The sequence below is a fragment of the Triplophysa rosa genome, linkage group LG6, assembly GCF_024868665.1.
Source record: "Triplophysa rosa linkage group LG6, Trosa_1v2, whole genome shotgun sequence".
In the NCBI taxonomy this organism is placed as follows: Eukaryota; Metazoa; Chordata; class Actinopteri; order Cypriniformes; family Nemacheilidae; genus Triplophysa; species Triplophysa rosa.
In genome coordinates, this window is record NC_079895.1 from 9,556,261 (window position 1) to 9,576,091 (window position 19,831).

Here is a 19,831-nt window from a genome sequence, read left to right on the forward strand (position 1 = left end):
CGTAAACATACAAAAACGTCTATGGTATTGTTTATATTAAACTAGTTTTGCACACGATTCAAAACCATTAATGCATGCACAAAAATGGATAACGTTACGCTATGCTTGCTGCAAAACTACACGATGTATGCGGTATATACAACCATCATACCACGTTACAAGTTCTAGTTATATCATGCATTTAAAACTATATTTTAGGTAGGATTTTTTTTCTGAGAACGAAACACCGTGCAAATCTGACTCCTTGAACTCATGAATCTGAAACTATGGGAAACGTTGAAGATTATCCACTTAACAAGTCCTTTTTTCTCCATACTGTGCATTACATTTGTATTAGGCTATAAAATACATTTTAATATCTGACGCACAACTTACGTAGGTCATTATCTGCTTTAATGTAGAGAGCACAAACTTCCTGCTTGATGTGATGCTGATGTTGATATGGCTATAAATCTAATCTACACAAAATCTTTGAGAAGGAAACGCCAATGCAGTCTTTAGTACAAATCAATAAATTTGCACAGACCAATCTGATCTAGTACAAGTTCCTACCAACATGCTTGAGCTCCATCCAGTTAAAGTCAAACTAGTTTACTTCCTTCTCTCATAACCATCACTATTCAGTTCATTTCATATTTGGTTGTGACAGGTCCAGTAAATTAGGTTCCAACAAATCTTTACAATATAGAAACCCAACAAAAGTTTCTCAAAAGTCTGTCAATGGTAAGCAGATAAAGAAATATACATTGATTTTATCTAGGTGGTAAGCGCTACTGTTATGTTGAAATGGGGAACATTACAAAGTTGAATGAAATGTTACGAACGAAATGTTGCATTTTCTTTATTTTTGGGCAAACATACTCAAGAGTAAGAGTGTTTGTGTAGACATATCTACTGTAACAGTCATGTGATACCTTCATACCTAGACGTCATTGCAAATGTTTGAGGAAGCTGTCCTTGCGACTTGCAGCTTGATGTCTGTCATTCCCATGGACTTCATGCCAAGGTTGAGATATTTTTCCGCTGTGAGACTATAGTTCTTGTAGATTAAATCTTAATCTTTAGTAATAGTTTAGCATATGTCTCTAGTTAACATAGGCCTGCTTTACAGGAATGGTTTTATGACCTTGCACACTACATTTCATTGTTAAAGGAATGTTCTGGGATTAAAACAAATTAAACTAGTCGGCAGGCATGTGTCATGCTGTTGATTAATAAAGAAAATAATCCAGACTCGTCACTCACAAAATTTGAATTCCAGGATATTAAAGGGATAAAAATTCTGTCATCATTTATTCACCCTCATGTCATTCAAACCTGTAAATGACTCTTTCTTCTGGGAGCACAAAAGAAGATATTTTAAGTCTTTGTTGTTTTGTGTCCATACAATGCGAGTCAAGTGTGGCTAATGTTGTTTGGTTACCAACGTTCTTAAAAATATCTTCTTTTGTGTTTTGCAGACAGAAAAAAGTCAAACAGGTTGGGAATGACATGAGGGTGAGGAAATGATGACAAAAAATGTTTTTGGGTGAACTATGCCTTTAATTCCTTAACAGTGTCTTGCCCCATAGACTACTATTTTAGATTCACTTCTGTAAATGAAGTTCTTGTTTGTTTTTACAAACTGAGAAACGAGTCCAAATAGTTTTCCGTGAAAATGGACAGCATTCCACAGATTATAGATCTTAACTTTTGTTTAAAACCACGACATGTTTTTAACAAGTTCATTTCTGAGTGGTAAGAATGTTTATGGTTGTATTTTGTTATTTGCCCCAAAGAGGAAAAGAACAGGAAGTTGTTGAATCCCAACATTCCCCCCTCTCATGCTTTTTGCAGTCTCAGAGGGCTACATGACACAAGTTCAGAGAGATAGAGGGGAAAATGAGGGCTGCTGTGTTTACGGGTTATACAGACTTTTATAATGCAAGGCTTCCGTCAGTTCAGTTATGTACTTCAGTATAAATGCATGCATTTTTTTCCAGCCCTTTACTTTAGTTTATATTCTAAAGAATTTTATGATGAGTTTTAATAAAACTCAACATAATCCCGAAATCAATTTGTAGCCAAATGCAAATCTTTCAGACATAAAGGGAACCGCATTTTAATTTTGCAATTCACGTGTTGCGCTCCATCAGTAGTTCCTCAAAGTCACGATTCGTGAGGAGTCTGTCTGCTTTGTTTTGAAGAAGACACAAAAAAGTCTGCAGTGCTCTGTCAAAAGTAGAGAAACCCTCTCCCCTCATTGGCTATTGTCGAAGTCTGGCTCACTCTTATTGGCCCTTTTAGGCAGTGGAGGGGATAGGGAGTGGGGGAAGGCCGTGTAGGCTAACACATGTCAACAATGGCTCAGTGTTTGAGTGTTTGGTTTTGGCATGGAGCAGCACTGGGAGGTCGGGGAATGTCCTCATTTGTGATGAGCTGCATCTAGTTCTTTGCTTGTGCCAGTACTCAGCAACCTCGTCCACAAGCCCTGCGGTGCCATTACACAGACAGCACTGTTGTCATGCTGCACAGCCACCAACTGTTGTGTTCTCTGTCCTTTGAGAGAGAAGCTGTGTGCTGGTGTATGTAAGACAGAGGCGATATCACATAGTGATATTGACATTATGTTCTCGCGTAGTGTTTCGGCAATCTTGGCTTTTGTTCTACTTTGTCCGGAGGTGCTCTTTCATAATTCAGGAGACTAAATAGAGTTTTCATTTATGATTCAATTTAAATATATATTTTTTTATGTCTCTCCTGATATTGCTTTGAATACAATTTGAAACAAATGAGAAGCATATTGTTGTGGACGACAATATGCTGTAGCGCTATAAGATTTGAGTAAACTACTTCAGAGATGGTGTATTTTTGTAGGCCAACCCGGAAGTTAATGCCACACTGGTTCCGTCGACGGGAAGCCTATGCATTTTTCCCATAGACTTTTGGAAGATTGCAAAAATAAGATCTGTGATTAACAAAGTTTTATGATGTTTAGTTTACACATGATCTAGTATCATGATCATATTTACAAATTGACACAACATTTGTTGCTTTTGAACTTGAAGCCTAAATACAATTGCCAGAAGGAAAAAGCTAACATGAGGCTAAACAGACTACACCACAGTCGCTCGATATCAACGTCACCACCACCAAGCCTCCGACATCTTTTTCAAACTTTATTAAAAATGTGTTCCCTGGTAAGTAATTTGTGAGATTATATGCAAGACGACGTCTAATGTCCTTGCCAAAGGATGTAGTCGGTTTTAGTAACCACCGTTTTTAATACACAATAAGCTTTTAAATCATGAGCGGGTTATAACTGGTGTGTTTTATGTCATAGATTAAAATGTGAAAATAGTTAGAGGTTTTGTTAATCACAGATCTTATTTCAGGCGATTTACCAAAAACCATTAAAAAACGTATATAGACGGTTTCATCTTAACAACATAAACAAACGTTACTGCGCATGCACACTTTTGTGACCCCAGCTTAACTTCCGGTACACATTCACAAACAATTGTGTGCCTGTAGATTATTTCTGATAACCGAAAAGAACAACAAACCGAGAAGAACCGTAACTTGGCTAATCTTGTCTCTTCAATATTTTTAATTTAGACTGCGATACCAAGCTCGACCGCTCAACGGTTTGTTTAAAGGGGTCATATGGCGCGAATACGTGTTTTTCTGTGTCTTTGGTGTGTTATAAGTTGCCCATGCATGTATTAGACACGTAAAATTGCAAAAATTAAAGTGTCTGAACAAAAGATGCATTCTATCTAAAAGCGAATGCTCACCCAGACCTGCCTGAAATGCCTCGTGTAACCACACCCCCACAAATCTACAACAGTTTATGGTATGATTTGTCCTCAGACCGCCCAAATGTATACGCAAGTGAGATGGGCGTACCTGTCAGTACAATTGCTTTGGAACCTGATGTCCAAATATGGTAAGAGGCGTTACATTTCCGTCACGCTTGCAGTATTCGACCAATCTCTACGCACTGGTTAACTGGCCAATCATAGCACACCTCGCTTTTCAGAGCGATGAGCTTTGTAAAATATCTGCACGTTTCAGAGAGGCGGGGCAAAGAGGAGATACAAACATGCACGGTATGTGGAAAATGCAGCGTTTTTGAACCTTAAATCATGTATACACATTGCATTACATCTAAAACAAAGATAATATTCATTTTAGCCATGTCATATGACCCCTTTAAATGCGTCAAAACTACAGGACCCATTCAACAAATTGTTTATTTGATAAAATGAACATACAACAAAATTCAACAAATCGTTTATTCAATACAATTATTGTACAGTAAAATAATAATATAAATTAATATTAACATAAATTAAATTAAATATAAATGGTTATATTATTAGACACTAGCCAAACACAAACCGGAAGTTAACTGGAGGTCAGGCGTGCGCGCGCGCGTCTGATGAAACGATCTTTAGACTTAGGAGAAATGGAACCGGAAGTGCTAAAATGCTAACTCGCTTCTGGGGTTTGCATACAAAAATATGTAATCTCTGAGGTAATCTAATAACCGTTAGGGAGTATTTGGAGCAACACATTGGAGTTTTTATTGACTCGCTCTTCATATCTTTGACGTCTGATTTAAGATTTTGGTCATTTTCTTTCAGTCATCCGTGTGAAGTTGCAGGAAATTTTTCAGCGGTTTGTTGCTTTTAGAGAGCTGAGTTACAGAAATGACTGATGGCTTGTGGTAAACTGGCAGAGCAGGGATGTTTTTTATGGATGATAAAATGAGTTTGAAGTGAGTGGGTGAGAAGTGAGATGGCCTGTTTCTACCTCTGAGAGCAGATCTAAAAACAAAACTCAGAGAGTTTATTTGCAATGCATGTGTGTGTTAAAGAGAGTTAGTGAATAAAACAACACGTCTGAGACTGTGTGTTTATGAAGTAGCCCTGGGTTTAGGTTGAGTTAGCTTGCATGCTGGTCCGACTGACTGCATGTGTTCTGTTGTATAGCGGAAGTGAAAATGCTTTCCACGCTTCCTCTGTGTCGTTTCTGAGAAGGTGAAATTAAGAAACAGGAAGTGTGATGGTGGGGGTTATTGCAGAGACACAGGAAATGCATATACAGTCAATTTGATCTCTTACCAGGCAGCCACCTTACTTTCATACGGCCTCTTATCCCACGAATGTCTCAGATTATCATGTGATTTGTTATGCTGGCAAAATAATGTATGGCAGGGGTCTTCAACAGGGGGTCCGTGACCCCAAGAGGTGTCGGTGTGGTACTGCAGGTGTTCCGCAACATATTGTTTTATTAAAGTTATTTCTTAGCTTTTATAGCTTTATTTGGTGAGATAGTGAAGATGGACCATGAGGCCGTGCTTCTCAGGACGCCAAAAGCAGTTTCTCAACATGTCGATATAAAGCCAACTATGCTCTTAGTGGGTCACTTTTGTGAACGAAATATTTATGAGGGATGTAACAATTTCAAAATCTCACTGTATGATAATACCACAGTAAAATATTTATTGCAATATTTAAAATGATAGATGATGACTTGGAAACGTGCCATAAGCATCCTTTTTCTTTATCCTCTAATCACTGTTGCTTAGAGGTATGAGTTATAGTATGAGATGTGACCTACAAATCCCTTTTATAAAATAAAATAATTGCACCAGATGGACCTTGCCAAAGGTAACATCTATTATTTTTTCTAACATTCTCTATGTTAGGCCCGGAAGACCTTTCGTTTCATACAGTCATGTGACCACGATAATATTGAGACAGTTTTGCTATTGCGATTACACGATATCGATAATATTGTTACATCCCTAATATTTATGTAAAGCCATAGTTAAAAAGCCAATGTAAAGAGACTAAAGCCACTAAGGTATGGAACTTGATGAGCAAATATTCCAATATCTGGCAAAACATAGTAACTCAATAATAGGCAGTTTCTGAATGTTGGATAAGTTTACTTGTTCCAGAAAAAGGACAGAAGATAATAACTGCATAGATGAAACATGACTTTATTTCACCGTGTGTGGTGAAAAGCTTCCTGGTGGCTTTAGACTGGGTTTTTCTGTAATTGACATTTCATGGAAATGCAGCAGCCTGTGGTTTCTTAATTTGGTTTTGTGACTATGTTCGTTTTGTGCTGACAAATGGAATTAAACATAACAATAATAAATTTAATATAAACTAAAAGATTCATATCGGCTAGTCATATCAACTAAAAGATGTTTTGTAATGATTCAAGTTCACAAAGACAAAATGTGATCCACTATATTTTCTGGGCTATAGTGAACTAATGGTCTTACGTTTTAAATTTGTTCGGAAGAAAATGTAAATTGCCTACCAAGATGCTTGGTGTTGAGCTTGTGTCTGGTTTCCAGGCTGTAGATTGCTATAAAAAATACAGTTACAGGTCAGGCTATTTTTTTTACAGCCACCCCTTGTTCAAGCCATCTTTAACGGAGACCCTGATGAGATTCGTATGCTCATATGTAAATCAGAGGACATCAATGCTCTGGTAAGAATCAACTGCTTCTGTTTCTCTCATTTGACATTTAGCCTTTCTCTGTCCCATTAATGCTGTAGGAATCCCATAGAGAACAGACACATTTTTTAAAAATACATTTGTTTTAGCAAAGGCGACAGGACAAACAATTGTTTTTGAAGCCGTGCTTCCCCCAGAATATTTATTTATTCTTCGTGTCTATCAGCATCCGCCCTGATGGCTCCATCAAGAATCAACTCAATGTCCAAATGTTTGTGCTCAGTCCAGTTTTATACATATGCAGTCAAAGCCTTAAACTCAGTTTATACTCGTGCGTATGGCCTAGGCCATAGCCCATAGCCTGGACACTGTCGCCTAGTGGTCATTGCCTGTCGACGCGGACAATGACGCAGAAGTATAAATGAAAACCGACACGTAGCCTACGGAGTAGAGGCTACGGCATAGGTCCTACGCACAAGTATAAACTGAGCTTTAGGGTTAGCGTGGTCTCTCTGTACCCAGACTTGCTGCTGTCCTCGTTGATCTGTCTCACTCTCTAGCTGTCTCTCTATCTCTCAGGACACGGAGAAGCGAGCTCCTCTTCATGCAGCTGCCTTCCTTGGAGATGCTGAGATCACAGAGCTCCTCATTGTCTCCGGTACAACTGTTTTCATCCCCCTTTCTTCCCCACCCATCCTCCACAGAACCTTTATACTATAAAATCTCATTCCCTACACATGTCTGTTCAAAACCAACTGAGCTCATTAAACTATGATGTTTTGGAGTGGTCAAATGATGACATAATTGGAAGTTTTGAGTGAACTTTCTTTGAACATCTAACCATTAGAAGTTGTAGCCCGTCTTTCAAAATCCTAATATTTATTAAGTTATCATGATTGTTGCTGTTTGATTACTTTATGTATTTCTTTGTTTTTAGGGGCACGAGTCAATGCCAAAGACAGCATGTGGTTGACTCCACTCCACAGGGCAGTGGCATCACGTAGTGAGGTGGGCTTGCTTATAAAACAGCTTATCATAGCCAAGACATATGTTTTAATAGGAACTTTACCCATTATAAAACGTATTTTCCAGTCCTGGATGTACTTTGTATGTACTTTGTTGGCCTTGTAAGTATTTCTCCTACTGGTGTATTCAGTCATTTTATTTCTCACACATCTAGGAGGCGGTTCGTGTGTTGATCCGACATTCTGCCGATGTTAACGGGCGGGATAAAAACTGGCAGACTCCTCTGCACGTCGCGGCTGCTAACAAGGCTCTACGCTGTGCTGAGGTCATCATCCCGCTCCTGAGCAGTGTTAACGTGTCTGACCGAGGCGGACGTACCGCTTTGCATCACGCCGCCCTCAACGGCCACACAGAGGTACTGCATGTTTAAAAAAAACATTGCGTAATTCTCAGCTGACCTAAATTGTGTCTCTGTGCCAATAGGTGGGCTAAGGGAAGCAAAGTACCCTGTTGAAAAAACCAGCATATGCTAGTTAGGTATGTTTTGAAGCAAGGTAGCTGGTTTGAGCTGGTTTAAGCTGGTCATGTGCTGGTCCTTAGCTGGTTTGAGCTGGTTTACAGTGGTCATGTGCTGGTCCCAAGCAGCTAGCTCCTAGCTCAGGACCAGCTCATAACCAGCTAAGGACCACCTTAAACCAGCTAAGGACCAACACATGACCAGCTTAAACCAGCTCAAACCAGCTACCATGCTTCAAAACATACCTAACCAGCATATGCTGGTTTTACATTTAGATTTATGCATTTGGCAGACACTTTTATACAAAGCGACTTACATTGTATTATACTATACGTTTGTTTCCGAGTATGTGCAATCCCTGCGATCGAACCCATGACCTGGGTGTTGCTAGCGCCATGCTCTAACCTCTGAGCTACAGGAAAGCCGTTTTATCAACGGTATAAAATTGGGTAACAAAGAATTAAATTCAGGATCTAAAATTAAACATTTTACTTTAAACATTAAACATTTAAAAGTTAACCACATCTCCTCTTCCTCGAAAACCATGTCAAATGTTTTGTATGCATGTTTTACATACCATACACTACACTTATGATTCGAAATCACATGACTACTGATATTAATTTTCCAGCATCGCTGAAAATGTTCTAGAGCTCTCAACAACTCAGCGTGGTGTTTAAAAAGTCATTATATAAATTATGACAGATCAAAGCAGAAAGAATATGAGATTCAAGAGATCCATTATTGATTCATGGTTAACTGCTTGTGACTGACATCTTCCATTTCTGCATCATCATCTTTATCTCTCTTTCTCCTCAGATGGTTAGCCTCCTCTTGGCCAAGGGAGCCAACATTAATGCTTTTGATAAGAAAGACTGCCGTGCGCTGCACTGGGCTGCGTATATGGGTGAGGTGACATTTCTATAAACAGCAATGTATGTGGCTTTTTATTAAAGATCTAGTTTGTGAAATTTAGTAGCGGCATCTAGTGGTGAGGTTACAAATTGCAACCAACGGCTCCGCTCACCCCTCCCTTTCAAAGCACTACGGTGTTATGACACAGGACTATGATGTTGTCATGTTTTCGCTTCTTTGCCGAAGGAGATAGCGTATTTACGAAATGCGCTGTGTAGAGCAGTTTGTCTGTTTAGGGCTACTGTAGTAACATGGGGGACAACATGGGGAACAACATGGGGAATTCCATGTAAGGGGATGTAGATAAAAATAGCTAATTTTCAGATAATAAAAACATAACGCTTCATTATGTAAGGTTTTTAAACACCTCTGAAGAAATAGTTGTGTACTGCATTTCTGTCCGTAGATCCTCCTTAATATCTCACATTGCACCTTTAATTCTCGATCTTTGATCTTTTGGTTGTTACATGCTTAAAACGTCAGGGTTCTGCAAAACACCTCCCTTCGAGTACAAGATATCATTTAATGTTTTGAAGACATATCTCTTTACAAAACTGTTTGGGCTGTTTTCTCTTCAGGTCATTTAGATGTTGTGTGTTTGTTGGTGAGTCAGGGAGCCGAGCTCAGCTACAAGGACAAGAGAGGATACACACCTCTTCATGCTGCTGCTTCTAATGGACAGATCGCTGTTGTGAAACACCTGCTTAGCCTGGCTGTCGAGGTACCACAATACACATATATTACATATTGATGAGGATTTTTTTGTGCAACAGAATATTTATTCTCTTCCCCCATAGATAGATGAAGCCAATGCCTTTGGGAACACAGCTCTCCATGTAGCATGTTTTAATGGACAGGACGCTGTGGTCAGCGAGCTGATCGATTACGGCGCTAACGTCAGTCAGCCGAATAACAAGGGCTTTACACCGCTCCACTTTGCAGCTGCGTCCACCCATGGTGCCCTGTGTCTGGAATTCCTGGTCAACAGTGGAGCCGATGTCAACGTACAGGTACGTCAGACCACGACCAACTATAGCAGACAATGAAGCAGATGTGGACCGGGGACAAAAAGGGGTCTACCCCCTTACTTCACTACCCACCTGCTTTCTTCAGAATTATCAGTATTGTGTTGTTTGGACTTATACAAATGAAATCCTTTGTGTCGTCTCTTTAGAGTCGTGATGGAAAGAGCCCTCTTCACCTAACTGCAGTCCACGGACGATTCACTCGCTCTCAGACGCTCATCCAAAATGGTATCTGAATCTGAACTGTGACTATAAAGCTAATTTGCATGTTGAAGCTGTCCATTACAAGTACAGTGATTGTTTTGATACAGGAGGAGAGATAGATTGTGTCGATAAGGACGGAAACACTCCGCTGCACGTCGCCGCTCGATACGGCCATGAACTTTTAATAAACACCCTAATCACGAGTGGAGCTGACTGCACTAGGTTGGAATCTTTGGTAAAAATCTTGGTGAATCATCATCATTCTTTGTTGTTTGTAACACATTATGTGTTTCTCTGCAGAAGAGGAGTGCACGGCATGTTTCCCCTGCATCTCGCTGCTCTGAATGCGCACGCCGACTGCTGCCGGAAGCTTCTCTCCTCAGGTACTGACTCACCAACAAATCGAATGCATTACATCCAGCTGGAAACACATTTTATAGATATATAATAAATAATACAAGAAGCATAAAATACTTGTATAAAAATGCATAAAATATAATAAAGGGTAAAGATATTTTATGTCAGAATTGTTGAGTATTATGTATCTTTTCTAGACTCTGGCTTCCTGTTATATCTTTGTGCTTTTATTAAAGTGATAGTTCACCCAAAAAAAGAAAATGTTATTGTATGACTTTCTTTCTTCCGCAGAACACAAAAGAAGATATTTTAAAGAATGCTGGTAACCGAACAGCTCTGGCACATTCACTTCTATTGTATGGACACAATTCCAATGCAAGTCAATGGGTGCCGGCGCTGTTTGGTTACCAACATTTTTTAAATATAATCTTTTCTGTTCTGTGGAAGAAAGAAAGTCATTCAGGTTTGAAATGACAAGAGGGTAGTAAATGATGACAGAATTGTCATTTTTGGGTGTACTATCACTTTAATTGTATGTTTGTTGCATAGAATCTATAGATGTTGAAGTTTGTCCTTTTTAAACACTCTTCGGTTACACACATTTGTTTTCTCACCGTGAGCGATGTGTGTTTGTCTTGCCTTTCCTATTCTCCTATTTGTTTCTCTTGCACTAACATCCTTTCTTTTTTCTTTCTCTCTTTTTCTCACTCACTATATCTCTCTATCTTTATCTGACTCTGTTATTTTTTTTTTCTCTCCATGTCGTTGTCATCACCTCCTGTGGTCTGGTATTGTGGCTGTCTGTGTCCCGGGGCACTTTCCTCTTCCGCACGCCGTCTTCCTACTCTCCATCCCTACATTCCCTCTCAGGGCGGAGGTATGGCATAATGTGCCCTCTCAGTAATGACACGGTCCTGTCTGCAGGCTTCCAAATCGACACTCCGGATAACCTGGGGAGAACGTGTCTGCACGCAGCGGCTGCAGGCGGGTGAGTCTATGTTTTGGTCAAACACGTTGGAATTTACCTCCTGGATAGTGGCAAAGATGTCTGTGTCATCGGATGTTGTTGGTGGGCTGATCAAAACCCATCAAAATCCTAATCTTGTTGGAGTACAAAGGGTAGCTTTTTGTAATGCCCGATCAAAAATGCCATTGAGTCTGTAGTATTTTAAAACAGGTGTACAGGTTTTATACATGTACATTTAAGAAAATAGGATTTTACAAGACAAGAACACGAGAAAACAAGAACACAAAATTCTAATTTTTTTGCAATGTGAAAATGTTTTGCTTGACAGGTAACTGTAAAGCATTGCTCAAGGCAACTATTTTTCATGTAGAAATCAGGCATCTATCTTCTTGTATGGTTAAAGACCGGAATATCACAGCATTGGCTAAACTTATGTTTCGGTAACACTAAAGAAAAAGTTTATCCCATAATAAAAATGGTCATTTATTTAGCCTCATGCCACTCAAAACAGTATATGGCCCTTTCTTTTGTGGAACACAAAAGAAGATTTGAGGTTTTGTGTTCATACAATGTAAGTCAATGGAACCCAATGTTGTTTGGTTACCAAACGTTCTTCGAAATATCTTCTTTTGTGTTCTGCAGAAGAAAGAAAGTCATACAGGTTTGAAAGGACATCAGAGTGAATAAATGATAAAAGAATTAAAATTTTTGGGTAAACTGTCCCTTTAAACCACCTGAAAAAGTATAATAGATTTTAGAATGAAATCAGGAAAATTTTAGACAAAAATCTATTATTAATATAATGAGTAGTATGAATCGATTACCTGCAAATATGATTTAACCAGTTAAATAATGCATTGGTTTAAGGGGATGAGGATTGTACAGAGGGACTAGTTGAGTTCAGGCTAGTTAAGGCCCAATCCCATTTCTACCCCTTACCCCTACACTGTCTCGATTCTTTTTTGGTTGGAAGGGTAGGGGTAAGAGGAGGGGCCATATAGCCCTTCAAAAGAAGATTTTTCGTGACCTCACTTCAAACGAAGGGGTATGAAATTTTCCAACATGGCTTCTCATAAGGGTAAGGGTTTAAACAACAAATAATCATCTTGTTTATGTTAAAGGGGTCATATGGCGCAAACGCGTGTTTTTATGTGTCTTTGGTGTGTTATAAGTTGCCCATGCATGTATTAGACACGTAAAATTGCAAAAATTAAGGTGTCGGAACAAAAGATGCATTCTATTTAAAAGCGAATGCTCACCCAGACCTGCCTGAAACACCTCGTGTAACCACACCCCCACAAATCTACAACAGTTTATGGTATGAGTTGAAGATGGGCGTACCTGTCAGTACAATTGCTTTGGAACCTGATGTTCCAAATGTGGTAAGAGGCGTTACATTTCCGTCACACGCTTGCAGTATTTGACCAATCACTACGCAATGGTTAACTGGCCAATCATAGCACACCTCGCTTTTCAGAGCGATGAGCTTTGTTAAAAATCCACGCGTTTCAGAGAGGCGGGGCAAAGAGGAGATACAAACATGCACGGTATGTGGAAAATACAGAAAATATATGTGGAAATTACATTTATAAAAAGTCGCAAAATTTTGCTAACGTAACATTGCACGATAGAACCGCAACATACTGTATACAACTGCAAAATCACGAAATGCAAGAACGTGCTCCGAGCCTCCAACCTCATTCGCGATCACCCTCCAACTCCCCGCCCGGACAGAGGGAGAGATCCACGGAATGCAATCACAAACACCAGGAGCTGACAAAAAAGCTCTACAGAGGGTCATAAACACTGCGCAGAACATCACTGGCTGCCCTCTCCCCTCACTACAGGACATTGCAAACACTCAGTACCTATCCAGAGCAAAAAACATTGTTAAGGACTCATCTATTTTCCCTCCTACCCTCGGGAAGGCGATACAGGTCAATCAAAACACGCACGGTCAGATTTTCAAGAAGTTTTTATACAAGAGCCATCCAGTCCCTGAACTAAGGAAAGCTTTGCACTATTTGGTCATGCTAATCCTTGTGGACTGGGCAATACTTTTTGTACTTGGAACTGCACTTTATTGTCTTACCTGCATCATTCACGTTTCTACATGGATTTTGATCAGGTTATTGTAGCTTATGTGTATGTGGTTATCATATTGTAGTACCTCTGTGTTGTATTGTAGCACCTCCGTGTGTAGTCTCTGAAATTTCATTGCATTCCGATGCAATGACAATAAAGATTGATTGATTGATTGATTGGTTAATAATCAATACGCGCTCCGCCTTCCCGGGCCCGTTTGCGACCGCTCTCCGGAGACGGCGAACAGAGGGGTGTGTGGTGAACTGCTTTTGAAGAAAAAGTTCAGGGTCACTTTTTAGGCTGTAATCCACAAAACTGATATGACTACAGATGACAGCAGCATCTTGGAAGTTTGTGATAAACAGTGTTGGGTGTAACTAGTTACTAAGTAATTAGTTACGGTAATTAAATTACTTTTCCTTTGAAACAGTAAAGTAAGGGATTACTCTAATGTTTTCCTGTAATTTAATTACAGTTACTTCTGATGTAATTAAACTAAATACTTTGTGTAATATGTGTGTGTGCAATAGTGGAATTGAAATCAAAAGTCTAACTTTAAAATCCTTGCTTTAATGTATAATTCTCACATTTGTAATAATTTGGTCAGTTAATAATACTACTTTATGTAGTTTTATATTATTTATTTGAATGAATTAAAAGAGCCGTTTCATGTCTATCCTTGAATCACTTAACTAATCAAGGTTGATGTAGGATATAGGAAGTAATTAATAATAAGTAATTAAATAATTTTCAGAGAGAGTAATTTGTACAGTAATCTAATTACCCTGTTGAATATGTAATTAGTAACTAGTAGTTAATTACTTTTTCAGAGTAACTTGCCCAACACTGGTGATAACATTGCAGAATCTCCGTAGGATCAGTGACGTGTTATAATTATGTATGACAGTGTAGTAGAGGTGTCCCAGTTCTTAGGGGAATGTTTTTAGCCCTTCCCCTTGCCACTCTGTTTCAAGGGGAAGGGGCGAGGGGTAGGTGAAGGGGTATAAAATAGAATTGGGATTGGGCCTAACTGTCTGAGGTGGTTAAATACACACCTGTCTTATGTGTTATCTTGTCAGACCAGAGTGTCTGCATTCCGGCTCAAGGCAAAGCTGCAGGGGTGTAGCCACGTTCCTAATGTTTGTCTCTCTCTCTCTCTCTCTCTCTCTCTCTCTCTCTCTCTCTCTCTCTCTCTCTCTCTCTNCTGGCCTCACGCTCCAACAGTAGAGACACAGCATCCACGTGACCCCCCAGTACTGCCAGCATGAGAGGGGTCCTAAAGACACGAATACTTGTCATCATGAACAAAATCTCGCAAAAAAAAATTCATTTAAAGGAATCGGTTTAAAAATGATTCACTAATGCATTACGTCATCAATTAAAGTATTCCCAGAAGTCCCCGCACAGATTTTCTTATGACATCAAATGATCACTCACTGTCCCTGAGAGTCTGCTGTGTCCACCAGATCTGCATTATCAGAGTCTTCCAGCAGGAGGCGCACACATGGCGTATGACCATTCATTACTGGAGAGCAAAACCACATCGTATATAATGTTGATACTGTATATATTACTACAGTTTTCATTATTCAACTGTGATACACGCACAGGTGTAATACCTGCGAGGTGGATAGGTGTACGTCCACGGACAGCGTCTCTGCTTCTTGGCGATGCACCGTGGTTCAGGAGGGTGAGAGCACAGTCAGTGTGACCCCTGAGGGCAGCGAGGGCTAATGGAGTCCGTCCCACTTCATCCCCCTGATCCACCTCGCAGTGACCCTCCAAGAGCACATCTAGAGCCTGTGCATGACCGTGATACGCCTAGACACACAAACACGGTGACAACAACGGTCTCAAAAACTGAATAGCGAGGACATATCATGTAGCGTTTAATATCTGAAAAGCTAATAAATCAACCAAATAATGTTTGCCGAAAAACGTTTAATGTCAACATGTTTCGCCCTCACTACGACTTTGTGTGTGTGTCTGTAAAAGTGTTTGGACTCACCGCCAGATGCAGCGGGCTTCTGGTTTCGATTTCCTCCATCTCATCCTGATGGTTCTCTTCTCTGTCCAGTAGCTAAAATCAAATAATTAAAATCAGAATCTCAGCTGATCACACTTTATTATGATCATCTGAATTAAACACATTCATTCTCTCACTTCACCAGCATGTAGTATGAAGCTTCACAGAGACCTTTTGTCACACATTTTTTGTTAACTAATACAGTAGTTTGACAAAAAAAAAGAAGGTATTTTCAAATGTAAATAATAAATTGAAATGAGATAAAGGAAGTGACCTCACCAGCTTCAGACAGTGTCTGTGTCCATACGCTGCAGCATAATGTACAGCACTGTAGCCCTGCTTATCTTTGAGTGATGGGGCGGCACTATGCTGCATCAGGTACTCTAGACACCTGCGTGTACACTTGTGTTATTATATGCAACTGTAAACAAAGGTACTTATGATTTTGCACTGTACTTCTAGCTCATTATTTGTGTCTCTTTATATATATATAAAGTTCAGAAAGCAAGAATAAACGTAAGGCAAATGACACGTTAAAGGAACAGTTCACCCAAAAATCTGTAGGAAAGTAGGAAAACTGACAATGGTAGTCAAAAGTGCCCCAGAACTGTTTGCTTTCCTACATTGCTAAAAATATCTTCTTCGGTGTTCAAAAGAACAAAGACATTTATGAAGCGATTTTTCCTACTATGGTAGTCAATGGTGGCCAAGAACTGTTAGGTTACATGCATTCTTCCAAATATCTTTCTCGGTGTTCAAATTTATAGATTTGAAACAACTTGAGAATGAGTAAATGTCAAATGAAGACAGAATTTTCATTTCTGGGTGAACTGTAAATTTAAGAAAATCTATAAATAAATAATAAATATTACTTGAACAACAGATCTGCATGTCAACCTAAACACTGAAAAAGTATGAATAAGGGCCACAGTGAGGATGCAAAGCGATGTCTGTAAACTGATGACACGCAGACACACACAAAGTTTTAGCGTGAGTGCAGCACACGTGTAAACGGTGCGAGTGGTGGGTGTAAATGGAGGTCAGGAGGAGACATGAAGCTGAGCAGATGGGGACTGATGGGACTTACTGTGCTGCTTCTTTCTCTCTCTCTGCTTGAACTCCCTCACTCTCTGGCTCCAGGACCACACGCCGCCTTCCGAGAAATCACACAAACACACAAATCCATCTGATGATCTTGCACACAAACACTTCTCACTCAGAAATAAGTGGGAGGAGGTGAACTCTGAAATATTGAGCACATTATGAACCTTATTAGCTTGGTTTATGATTATTAATTAGATTGTATAACCTTTAAGTTAGAAAACGTCCTCATAAAATGTTTAAATAAGAATACATTTTACATAAGGTTAAATTATAAATAAAGGAAAACACTTTTTTGTATGGTCATATGGTACACTTAATTGCATAGCGTCGCTGTCCTTGCAAAACCTTGTATGTCCAAATTCGCTGTTTTTCAGGAAGTGAAAAAAACACTGTACTTTTTAAATGATTAAACACTGTGTAATCAAAGTTGACAAGTACTTTTTAATACTTTTAATTGGTTAAATATTCGACAAACACGAAGAGTGACTAATAATAATGATTTATGGCAAAAAATAAAAATCACAAACTATGGAGATACGAGGTTTCAGAGGGACAGCAGCAACATCATGTTCAATCCTAAATATTAATGTATATTCAGGTGGATAAAGATACTGGGGAAGAAGTGTTTCTGTATGCCTTATCAACTTGAAGCAAAGCCCCGGTTTCTGCACATAAATTACCCCATTGACACAAGACTTAAAAATAGCATGGGGTTGCCATGGTGACGCTGATATATGTGTTACTGTAGCAGTGAGCAGTCTCCAGAGATAAAAACAGGCATTGCACTCAATTTCACCTGATGTAGAACTACAGCTAGGCCACGGTCTAGCTCGTTCTCATTTATTCGGGGTATATTAATCTACGATTGTTAATTACATGCTGTTTGGTCACCAATTACATCTTTTTCTATCTTAATTTGTGCTCTCATTTAAAGTTGTTTTAGCAGAAAATGAGACTTGAAAATGGGTCAGAAAATGTCCCTGCGTCCGAAATCACCTACTTCCATATTATATAGTAGGCGAAAATAAGTATGAGTCACGAAATAGTACGTCCGAAACCTCAGTATTAAAATAACAGTTGAAATACCCCGATGGTTTACTGCTTCCGCAAAGATTTGCGAGTGTGCATTGGATGGACACTACTCTATCCCATGATGCCACAGGAGCCGTGTAACGGTCAAATTTCAAAAGTAAATCACATAAAAATAGCAACGAACTTTAAGGTGGATGTCCGTTTTTAACTGTAAGTGCCAGTAAATGAATTTCTCTTGACTAAATTATGCTTTTATCAACGCCTACGTACAAGTTGCTGTTAATACGTCACAGGTCAAAGAGCATACGGGTCACATGACAATAAACGAGGATGAAGTATGTACGAAATGTATTCATCCTACTCCCACTCATACTATGTAGCAGTGTTAATTTTGACAGCAAATTTTGATTTAGTTTTAGTCATAGTCTTTTGACGAAAATGCAATTTAGTTTTAGTCACATTTTAGTCAACCCCATCATTTTAGTTTTAGTCTAGTTTTAGTCGACGAAATATGAAAAACATTTTAGTCGAATAAATATACATTATATTTAGTCTACTAAAATCTAAATGGTTTAAATCATTTACTTGGTGTAATTAAATGTTCCATACAAAGATTCAACTGTTTTGACATAATTTACTTCACCTTAGAATAAAATTAAACCAGGTCATTACCTTTATTTTTCAGAAAAGTTCAGTAACTAGATATGCATTGTTGGAACGCAGAGTATTAGACCATGAACGACATGTTCCAGTTCATTCAGTCCCATTTGACTCAATTGACTCGTTAAGTTGGGCGTGTTCATTCAACCAATGAAACGCTCTGACAGGGCTCACACTCAAAGGCTATTGGCTCATGGCATGCCTCTTTGAAGTAAGCGCTGCACTGTCTTTGCTTGAGACAGCAATGAATGAGAATAGCTTTCAAAAAGACATATTATATAAATTGTATTACATTTCTTTAGTCATGCAAACATGTTACATACTTTGGTTGGAATGTACAGTTCTGACTCACTTCATCACTTCTATAATCAGTAGAGGACAGCGCTGGTTTCTTTTGGCTGACTTTGTTGCATTTCACGTTATGCAGCAGCTCGTGTTAAGTTAACATGGCATATAAAAACCTTGAGCTTGCCTTCTAATGTGTTTCGGGGTGACTCGCCTGCAGTCGCGCTTCAAGTTTGCGGCGTTTTACCGGCGATCGTGAAGAAAATAAGACGCTTTGTAACCCGCGTGGAGACACAGAATACATGTTGTGCTTCCCCTTCTCCCAGAGACTTCTCTCTGCCGTTTATATGAGATAAGCAGCACATGCGCGCAACTGATGTCCGCCAGGTGGGACAAGAATATTTTCGTCTCGTTTTTATTAGTTGACGAAAATGTCAGTATATTTTTATTACAGTTTTCGTTATAATGCATTCATTTTTATTTAGTTATCGTCTCGTTTTCGTCAGTGAAAACATGTCGTTAACGAATACTTTTCGTCATAGTTTTCGTTAACGAAATTAACACTGTAGTAGAACTACCGTTTTAACGGTCGATAGGCCGCACGCAGCTGTATGTCTAAATGTTTATTATACCTCCTGTCCAGATCAGATGCAGCAGCGTAGTGCAGGACAGAGCGCCCCCACTGGTCAGTGGCGTTAATGCAGGTACCACAGGACACCAAAGTCTCCAGACACTGAAAGTGACGGCTAGCTGCTGCATAGTGTAGAGGGGTCCTGTCCAAACAAAAAAACACCCTGATAGAGACTTTTACAAAGGTACAATAAGTGACATATACATTAATGTTTCATAAAACTTGCACAAATGTTTTGATAAACGTTGGATTCTAATTATCATTTATGAAATGTGGAATTTCTTAGCAACATTTATCACAGAGTGACTCAATTATAGACAACTGTGCTTCTCTGTGAACATGAGGTCTATAACATATCTCATGAATGCACTGCATAGTACAGATGCTTTATATGCATTCAGTCTGTCTAGAAACTTTAGTACTGAACTACAGCTGAGAACAGCACATGTGTGAAAGCGAGCGATTAATCATTCTGACTTAAATGTCTCACTTATACCAAGAACTCACCTTCCATGCTTGTCCCTGCGGTTATGATCAGCTCCACTGCTGAGCAACAGCTTCACACATTCCACATTACTGAGAGAGAGAGAGAGAG

The 19,831-nt window shown here is 39.2% G+C and overlaps 1 protein-coding gene across 4 annotated transcripts in view; it reads left to right on the plus strand.

Moving 5' to 3' along the window:
- Nucleotides 1-19,831, plus strand: part of ankrd44 (ankyrin repeat domain 44) — a 28,891-nt gene that overhangs the window by 519 nt on the left and 8,541 nt on the right. For 3 of the 4 annotated variants that reach the window (XM_057335815.1, XM_057335816.1, XM_057335818.1), the window contains exons 2-12: nt 6,412-6,495; nt 7,042-7,120; nt 7,400-7,470; nt 7,643-7,843; nt 8,765-8,852; nt 9,439-9,581; nt 9,658-9,870; nt 10,035-10,113; nt 10,197-10,311; nt 10,390-10,472; nt 11,317-11,434. In XM_057335815.1, coding sequence (XP_057191798.1) covers nt 6,412-6,495; nt 7,042-7,120; nt 7,400-7,470; nt 7,643-7,843; nt 8,765-8,852; nt 9,439-9,581; nt 9,658-9,870; nt 10,035-10,113; nt 10,197-10,311; nt 10,390-10,472; nt 11,317-11,434 — 1,274 coding nt within the window. The remainder of the gene's footprint in view (nt 1-6,411; nt 6,496-7,041; nt 7,121-7,399; nt 7,471-7,642; nt 7,844-8,764; nt 8,853-9,438; nt 9,582-9,657; nt 9,871-10,034; nt 10,114-10,196; nt 10,312-10,389; nt 10,473-11,316; nt 11,435-19,831) is intronic. The other variant, XM_057335817.1, reaches the window with a different exon arrangement.